Raw genomic sequence first — 9406 nt, 5'->3', positions numbered from 1 at the left:
TGTCTGACAGGATCCTGAAACTCCACTTCCTGGAGAGTGAGTCTCAAGGAGTTGAGAAATTAGCACATCTTCTCCCTCCTCCTGAAGGGAAGAACATTCTGGATGGAAGACAACACTGTAGGGTCTTCTCAATCTCTAGAATAAAGGTTCTACATTACAGTGATGTGATTCTTCCACAAAAGATTCTTCTGCTTCCCAAGAAATCCCAAAGGGATGGTACAGCCTTCATACTTGAAGAATTGCTAACATTTTTAGGCAGAAAGGTAAGGGGCTGCCTGAGCATATACATAGGTTTCTCCCTAATGCATGGACTACGGAGAAAATCCCAAGGCTTCAAAGCTGCCACAGTAACAACCAGATAGAAAACCAGTGGAGAAAGTTCCTAAAGCAAAGCAATGGTGTGGTATCAGGCAACCTTCTCTGTGGCTCAAACTTTAGACATAACAGCCATTTCATTTATATCACAGAAAAAAAAAATAACTGAGGTAGGTCATAATGTTTTAAATTATTTTTCCAGTAGGAATATTACACCCTGATGACATAGACTATTCCCACTTCTTCCACAAATCACCAGCGACTTCCCTCAAAATGGTCCCTTGTCTCCAGACTCTTGCCCTTCGTACCATCCTCACATTGACTGATTAATGTTCTTAAACATATCACTCCTCTGATCAAAATTTTTCACTGTTTCCTATTGCCAGTAGAAGAAACCTTAATTCCTCTGTATGTCATTTACGGTTTATTACCAGTCAGTTTCCCTGCTTACCCCCTACTATGTCCTGATTGCCAGGCTGGTCATGCTCTGAGCTATAGTCATAGTTTCCTCCACTTGTAATGCCAGCTGGGCTTCTCTCTACTTTTCTAACTCTTCCTACTCACTTTTCAGGGCTGGATTCAAATCCCACCTCCTCCACTGCTACCCACACTGACCTTTTCCTGCTATAAATTCCTATAGTACACTCACTGTACACCTCATTTTGGTAGCTTATTTATCGAGTGGTTAATATTGCATGCCTGACTGCACTGGATGCTTTGTGGATACAGAGAATAGAATAAGGTCCTTGCCCTAGAGGAGGAGACTTTGCTGCTTTGTCGTAGTATATTACTGTTTCTTGAGGGCAAGCCTTGACTCCACAGTAAAAATCCAAGTTCTCAAGTTCTACAAGTATGTCATGCCTACCACAGTGCTACATACATCCCAGGATTTCAGAAAAAGACTTGCTAAATTGAATTAAATCCTCTCTCTCTCCCCCTCCCTCTCTCTGTCTCTAGGGCTTATGTAACACTTGAGGATGGTAGCTGAAGTGCAATAGCTAATTTGCTCTAAAATGGCCAAACCTAAGAGAACTAGTTCACTTGGGCTAGGCTAAAGGGGTAGGGGCAGTGGTAAGAAAGGAAAAACCACCCTGGTGTGCTGCCCCATCAACAACATGGAAAAGTTGCTCAACGCAAGTCCACTCTCCGGCTGGACCCCTGGTTACTAAGAGGTGGAAACCGCTGCAGGGTGAAATCAAATTCCGTGACTGAAAGCATGACAAGCAAAGGAGTGAGAAAAGGCAAAATCAGCAGAGTAGGGAAGGAGAGCAGCATAAACTTCCTTGGCCAGACTGAGCAGCAAAGGGCCATCAAAGAGGGACTGGCCTCCTTTGGACATAACTAAAGACACACCAGGCCAGCTGTTGGCAACCGCAGTTCAGAGCTTCACACATTTGTAGCAATAAAGGCTTGATGTTGGCACTTTTGGCTTCCAGACACCTGCTCCCCGAGGTGACAGCAGTGGGGGGCAGCTGCCCTGAGTGACTCTGAGGTAGACTCTCACACAGGTCCTGAGCTGGAAGGACTCGGACGAGTGGGAAACCCAAACCCCGGTCTTCTCCATGGGGCCCTAGGACAAGATGAAAGATCTAACGCAAAGCAGAAAAGCCTGGCGGGTTGGGGAGCAGGGCGGGAAGTAACAGAGGCTCAGGCACCCCCTGTCTCTCCCACCGTAAACCGGAGGAGTCCTCTCCCTGCAGGCGGCCGGGCTGAACGATCCTCAGGCCAATCAAGGTGCCTGCTGAGTCTTGTGGCAACTACTGGCCACGATTTCCACCCATCTCTTGACCCGAGGCAGTGGCGGGGTCACCAGAGCCCCTGGTCCGGGCCTCTCCGGGCGCCCGGGACGCTGAAGCTCGAGCTCCTCCTCTTCCCTCCCTCGGCCAGTCCCTCCCCCAGCCGTAGAAGAGGGGGGGGCCGGGCTTGGCCCGGCGAGGCCCGTGCATTCCAGAGAGCCGAGCGAGCTAGAGCAACAAAGGAGCCGGGTAGTTGGCGGGGAGAGTCCCGGGGCTGCGGCACAGTGCAGCCAAGTGGGCGTCTGGGCCGTAGGCTGGCGCGAGGGTGGAGCCGGGAACCTAGTCCAGCACTCCCGGCCCGCGCCTGGCCTCCATCGCGGGGCCGGGAGGTGGTTTTAATGGTGGGAGAAGGAATGGGGCTAGAGATTGGGGGCCCAGGGGGCTCCCGCAGCTGAAGATAACTAGGATTGCCAGGGGAAGGGGTAGAGAGTTGTGCATCCCGGCCCGAGCCTCCACCGCCCAACATGGGCCCCGGGTTCCAAAGTTTGCGAAGTTGGGCGCCTAGGGCCCGCGGCGCGCAGAGCGTCCGGGGGGGCCCGGCACCGGACTCGCGGGGCGCACTGGTCGCCTGAGCTGCCCCCGAGGCCCCAAGGGTTGCGCGTGTGGCCTGGGGGCTCCGGAGAGCGGGCGGGGGCTCCAGGGCTTCTGCTGAGTTGGCGGGTTTGGCCATGGCCGCTGACCGCCTCGCACGGGGGCCGGCGCTCCTGCTCCTGGGGCTGTTGCTGCTGCTGCTGCTGCTGGGGGGCCCGGGCCGGGGGGCGGCCTTGAGCGGGAACGCGACCCGGCCTGGGCCGCGGAGCGCGGGCGGGAGCGCGAGAAGGAGCGCGGCCGTGACCGGCCCTCCGCCGCTGCTGAGCCACTGCGGCCGGGCGGCCCCCTGCGAGCCACTGCGCTACAACGTGTGTCTGGGCTCGGCGCTGCCCTACGGGGCCACCTCCACTCTGCTGGCCGGGGACTCGGACTCCCAGGAGGAAGCGCACGGCAAGCTGGTGCTCTGGTCGGGTAAGCGCGCGGGAGCCGGAGCGGGGGCTGTGGTGATGGGATGCGGGGATTCTCGGAAAGAATAGGCTCAAGACTGAGCTTTTGAGAGGGCGGGAGCAGCGCCCGGGAGAGTTGCAAGAACGGATTCTGAAACTTTGGGGGCAGGCTGTATGCAGGATGGGACCGTCGGTGATGAGGCGGGAGGGCGAGGAAGTTGAGGAAGCGGATCACAAAGGCCTGAGCAGGGTGGGTTTGCAAAGGAAAAGGGGGAATGAGGGGCCCAAGAGCGAGGGGGATGGTGGCTCTGAGCCACAGTAAAGGACTTTTTTTTTTTTTTTTAAGAAAAGGAGATGCTCCACGTAGGTGCCACTATGGAAGCGGGGTCCTCGGGAATTCAAGGAGGTGTTTAGACCTTGGAGAAGAAACTGGGAAATCGAATTGGCAGGAAAAAGGGAAGATGGGGGTAGAAGATTTAGGCATTGAGGGAGAGGGTGGGGGAAAGAACTGAGTGAAATTTGTGAAGGGTAAGAAACCCCTGGTGATGAGTAATTAAAAGGTAACCAGAAAGTTCCAGAAATCTTGTTTTGGGAGACAGAAGTCCAGTGATCGTGTCTTGCTTTGACAGGAGATTTCAGTTTCCTCATCTGAAAAATGGGGACTCGGTTCCTTGTCTGAGGTTGTGAAGGAATGAGACTATTCTAATGATCATTTGTGGGTTCCTTGGAAGTTTGGACCCTCAGGCTGGTCTGGGCTGAGGAAGGACACTTAAGTGTGGGATGTCTAGAGCCCCCTGGATACTTTCATGGTGGTCTGAGGTCCCAGAACCCTCACCTCATGGTGAGATTATGACCCAGCCTGAAAAAATGCAGACTGAACCCAAGCAGGTCCTTCTTTAGCAGTGTGGAGTGGATTAGCTCCCCACCTGTCACTCTTCTGGGCTGGGGACCTAAAGAGAAGGGGAGGGAACTGGCCTTGCCACCCCTTGCTTGTAGCTAGGGTGACTCCAAAATTGTCCTTGAAGAAACAGGAAATAAAATCAAAAGGCAGGAGCAGACCTGGCAACCCTCAGTCTTTTGATAGGCCTTGGATGTCCCACATCTCAGTTCTGCCCCAGGGATGGGTAAGGATCCTGATAGGGGAGTGTTTGTAGGCTGCCTGTCATTGTCAGGTTGGCCACTAGAGTTCTCAGAGTCTTTGCCGGATGTTGGACAAAGTCATGTCATTCCTGGCTTGGTACAGATGCCAGAGGAAGAACCTGGAGGATGGTACCCATGGTGGAGCCACATCCTTTGTGGGTATCAGGTTCTAAAGTCAACATGTAGGCAGAAACCATGTGTAATCAACAGTAGCTTTGAAAAATCCATAAATGGCCACAACATAAGGTCTATGTGATTTTGCATACATACTCTTTTATGGTAATATGTTTGTATGAATGTGCAACATATAGTAATGTACAATATATAAGAAGGGGCATACATAGAAAATATAATTTTACTTTTTAAAATTACATAAATGCAAAAGAGCAGAAGAGGGAAAGGATTTTTAAAAATACACAAAAGAAAGGTATAAACAAGGTTTCTTTGAGTTTAGGAGCCAGCTGTATGGAAAATCTAAATGTCTCAGCACTAGGACTTCCCTGGTGGCGCAGTGGTTAAGAAATCCGCCTGCCAATGCACGGGACACGGGTTCGAGCCCTGGTCTGGGAAGATCCCACATGCCGCAGAGCAGCTAAGCCTGTGAGCCACAACTACTGAGCCTGTGCTCTAGAGCCCGTGAACGACAACTGCTGAGCCTACGTGCCACCACTACTGAAGCCCGCACACCTAGAGCCCGTACTCCGCCACAAGAGAAGACACCTCAAATGAGAAGCCTGCGCACTGCAGCGAAGAGTAGCCCCTGCTCGCTGCAACTAGAGAAACCCTGCGTGCAGCAACGAAGACCCAATGCAACCAATAAATAAATATTCCTGTTAAAAAAAAGTCTCGGCACTAGAATCTCACCCAGTTCTGAGTTGTTCACACTATGAGAGAATATGTGTTCATTCTGTCTCTCTCTTTTTATTTATTTATTTTGCAGGGGCCCATGGTCGAATTCTCCTAAATTAAGTGCATGTGTGATGCTGCCCTTCTGTAGTTTCCATCAAATCAGGCAGAAAGGGTATGAACCTCTCTCCAGCCCATACTCCTGAGAGCAGCTGCTGAGCAGGCAGAAGTGGTTTTGGCAGGAAAGTTGAGGAGTCAGAACCATCCGCTGGCTGTGTGGGTTCGAACCTCACTAGCTGTGGCTCTGGTGGGGCAGGGTCCTGCAGGGGTGCCGGCCCTGAACCCTGGTCCTTAGTTCATTCTGAGCTCTTCTCTGCTGCCACCCTTCATCCCTCAGCTCAGTCCCATTCCCATATGTGTTCTGGGTGTTCTTTTTCTGCGTCTGGTCTTTCTGCTGGATGTTTTATATGAAGTAGGGCCAGAAGCAGGAGTTGGTGCCAGCTGGGTCAGTGGGTGGGTAGTGAACTGGAGCCGAGTGTGAGAATCACAGACAAGCCTTCTGCTGGGGGGTTCTGGCTAGTGATTTTTCCTGGCCTGAGCTGGTGGTCTTGATTTGGCTTTGGACGTGGTCAGTGTCATCTGGCCCTTGGAGGTGTTTTTGTGGGTGAAGATGATTTAGGTTGTCTTCATCTGTAAACTTTTGAAAGTAGAGACTTCTTTACTTTTTTAAAAGTCTCAGAGTTCTGAGTACACAGCTGTCCACGTTCAGTTAGGTGTCGGGTGCTTGCTATATGTCATTCTGGATCAGGTTCTGGGGCAGATAAAGGCAAAGAAAACCGAAAAAAAAAATAGACAAAGAATTCAGACAGGATCCGAAGACAGATAATTAAACAGGTTTTAGCAACACCTCTGAGAGGTATTGTGACCAGGTGGGATGCTGAATGAACACAAAGGACTCTGGGGCGCAAGGGAAGACCCCCAGAGGAACTGACATTTAACCCACAACCTGAGAAATAAGTAGGAATTACTGGGGCCAAGGAAGATTTGGGTGGGAAGGATAGGAGGAGGGGATAGCATGCACAAAGGTGTAGAGGTGAGAGGGCTTGTATACTTTTAAGGAAGTATAAAAATTTCAGCAGAGCTGGATCAAAGCATTTGAGGGATAGGATTATAAGAGATAAGACCTAGAGAATTAGAAAATAAAGGGATTCATACCCCATATTAGGAAATTTGGTTGTTTTCCAGAAGATAGTATGGAGCCACTGAAGGCTTTTAAGCAAGAGAGAGATGTAATCATGTTTGCATTTTAGACCGATCTCCTTGAGTACTGTGTGAAGAAGCCACAGGAGAAGGGAAATCCTGGAGCCTGTTTGCTTGTTTAGCAGATGGTTGAAGTAGTCCAGCTGAGAGATGATGGTGGTCAGGACTGGAGTAACAGCTTGGAGGAAGTGGTCAGATCCCGGAGCTTCAGAGGTAGAACCGATGGGACTTGCTGATGAGAGAGCTGGAGGACCCAGGTTTTAGGCTTGGATGGAAGGTGGTATCATTCCCTTTCACTAAGCTGGAGAATGCTAGAGAAGGAGGAGGTTTAGGAAGAAAGTATGGGCCATGTGAATTAGAGGCCTTCATTGGAAGGTCTATGTGGAGGTTCCCAGCAGATCTGGAATAAGAGTTGCTGAAGAGAGGTACCCACTATGAGCTTCCTCAGCCTAGATTGCTGAGCCTTTGGAAGGATGCCATCAAGTGAGGAAGTCTGCAGCTGAGGTTGGGCCAATTTCTAGGTTTATATAGAACTCAGGTCTGTCTCTCCTATATCTTTCCACTCTCTCGACTTGGGCTTCTTCGGGCACTCAGCATCTTTCCCCAGGATAGCTTGAAATGTCTCCTCTCAGGCATTCCAAGCTGCCCAGACAAACATACTATCCAGGCCATGGTCCACCTTCAGCCAAATCTGGTTGGTTTGGTAAATGGGGCAAGAAAGCAGAGAGACCTGCGGCTGGCAAGAGAAACAGGTCCCTGAGAGCCAGCACGTAGCCTCTTTGACCACTGCTGTGGTGTGTGTGCGCACAGGGGTGTGCGGCCCTGTCATCCAGCCGGGGGCAGCCAGTGGGAAAGAGCTGGAGAAGCTGGGAGGAGTTTCTCATTTGCCTCCCAGACACTTAGATGAGAGACTGAGACGAGGTCTGTTGTTGGTGATGGTAGGTTGTTTGCAGGGGCAGATCAGGAAGAATTTCCTTAGAGCTGTTCTCAAACCTGGCTGATGATCAGAATCATTCTAAAAGTATACATTTTTAGAAAGTATAAAAATACAGAGAAATACCCATGGGCCCAAGTTTTCATTTTTGCATCAGATTGTTAAGTTTTTAATTGTGAAATGTAGCATGTATACAGAAGGCCAATAAGACACAGAGGTACTAAATAACAAATAATTATAAAGTGACACCTGAGTCAAGTGATGGTGGGGCCCCCCCAGGAGCTCCCTCTTTGTTTTTTCCAATCACATCCCCCTCCCTCCTCTTCTAGAAGTAACCAATGCCCTGATGTTTTTGATAATTGTTTCCTCTTTCCTCCATAGTTTTACCATCTAGTTTTGGAATCCCTAAACAGTATATTTCAGTTTTGCATGTTTTTGAACTTCATACAAGTGGAATCATGCTGTGTGTATTCTTTTATGTCATTTCTTTTGCTCTACATTATTTTGTAAAATTCATCCATGTTGTTGCAGCTTATTTTTCATTGCTGAATAGTATTCCATTGTAGAATACATCACAATTTATTTATCTATTTTGCTGTTCTTAAACATTTTTAAAAAATATTTGTTCATTTATTTAGGCTGCGCCAGGTCTTAGTTGCGTCACGCAGGATCTCTTAATTACGGCACACGGGATCTCTTAATTGTGGCATGCATGTGGGATCTAGTTCCCTGACCAGGGCTCGAACCCAGGCCCCCTGCATTGGGAGTGTGGATTCTTACCCACTGGACCATCAGGGAAGCCCTACCACTTGTAGTTAACAATGTCCTGGAGGTGTCTGCTGAGCCCGTGCACCTAGAACCCATGCTCCACAACAAGAGAAGCCACCGCAGTGAGAAGCCTACGTACCACAATGAAGAGTAGCCCCTGCTCGCCGCAACTAGAGAAACCCCGCGTGCAGCAACGAAGACCCAACGCAGCCAAAAATAAAATAATATGGCCATTTAAAAAAAAAAAAAGAGGTGGTAATAGTAGCAGCACTGGGACCTCCTTGGAGGTCCAGTGGTTAAGACTTCACCTTCCAGTGCAGGGGATGCGAGTTTGATCCCTGGTTGGAGAGCTAAGATCCCACATGCCTCGTGGCCAAAAAACCAAAAACATAAAACAGAAGAAATATTGTAACAAATTCAATAAAGACTTAAAAAAAAGGTCCACATAAAAAAATATATTTTTAAAAATAGTAGCATCTTTCATCCTTGACATTTTCTTCATTCTAAAGAGAAAGCTTTTCTACCTTTCACCATTAAATATGATGTTTGGTGTAGGTCTCGTAGTTATAAATATTTTTATCAGATTAAGGAAATTCTCTTCTATTCCTAATTTGCCAATTATTATTTTTATCATGGATGGACACTGAATTTTATCAACTACTTTTTCTGTATCTATTGAGATGATCATATGATTTTTTTCTTCATTAATCTGTTAACATGGTAAATTGCATTGATGAAATTTTCTCTTTTTTAAAAATTTATTTATTTATTTTTGGCTGTGTTGGGTCTTTGTTACTACGCGCGGGCTCTCTCTAGTTGCAGTGAGCGGAGGCTACTCTTCATTGGGGTGTGTGAGGCTTCTCATTGTGGTGGCTTCACTTGTGGAGCACGGGCTCTAGGCGCATGGGCTTCAGTAGTTGTGGCACGTGGGTTCAGTAGTTGTGGCTCACGGGCTCTAGAGTGCCGGCTCAGTAGTTGCGGCGCACGGGCCTAGTTGCTCCGTGGTATGTGGGATCTTCCTGGAACAGGGCTCGAACCCATGTCCCCTGCATTAGCAGGTGGATTCTTAACCACTGCGCCACCAGGGAGGTCCTGATGAAATTTTCTAATGCTAAACCATTCTTGGAACAACAGTTTTCAACTTGACTGATCATCTGAATCACACATAAAAAAATTCGTTTTTAAAGTTTAAATTGTGGGGCTTCCCTGGTGGCGCCGTGGTTGAGAGTCCGCCTGCCGATGCAGGGGACACGGGTTCGTGCCCCGGTCCGGGAAGATCCCACATGCCACAGAGCGGCTGTGCCCGTGAGCCATGGCCGCTGAGCCTGCGCGTCCGGAGCCTGTGCTCCGCAACGGGAGAGGCCACAGCA

The 9406-nt window shown here is 49.3% G+C and overlaps 1 protein-coding gene across 1 annotated transcript in view; it reads left to right on the top strand.

Annotated features, from left to right (window-relative positions):
* The first annotated feature begins 2256 nt into the window (after positions 1-2256).
* SMO (smoothened, frizzled class receptor) overlaps positions 2257-9406 on the top strand; it is a 21084-nt gene continuing 13934 nt past the window's right edge. Inside the window, exon 1 of the mRNA XM_027101963.1 lies at positions 2257-3113. Within this exon, the coding sequence (XP_026957764.1) occupies positions 2780-3113 (334 nt within the window). The 5' untranslated portion in view covers positions 2257-2779. The remainder of the gene's footprint in view (positions 3114-9406) is intronic.

This window comes from Aethalodelphis obliquidens, unplaced genomic scaffold (genome assembly GCF_003676395.1).
Source record: "Aethalodelphis obliquidens isolate GAN/ISIS:26980383/991018 unplaced genomic scaffold, ASM367639v1 scaffold5, whole genome shotgun sequence".
Taxonomy (NCBI): domain Eukaryota; kingdom Metazoa; phylum Chordata; class Mammalia; order Artiodactyla; family Delphinidae; genus Aethalodelphis; species Aethalodelphis obliquidens.
This window is presented reverse-complemented; position numbering and strand designations above follow the sequence as displayed.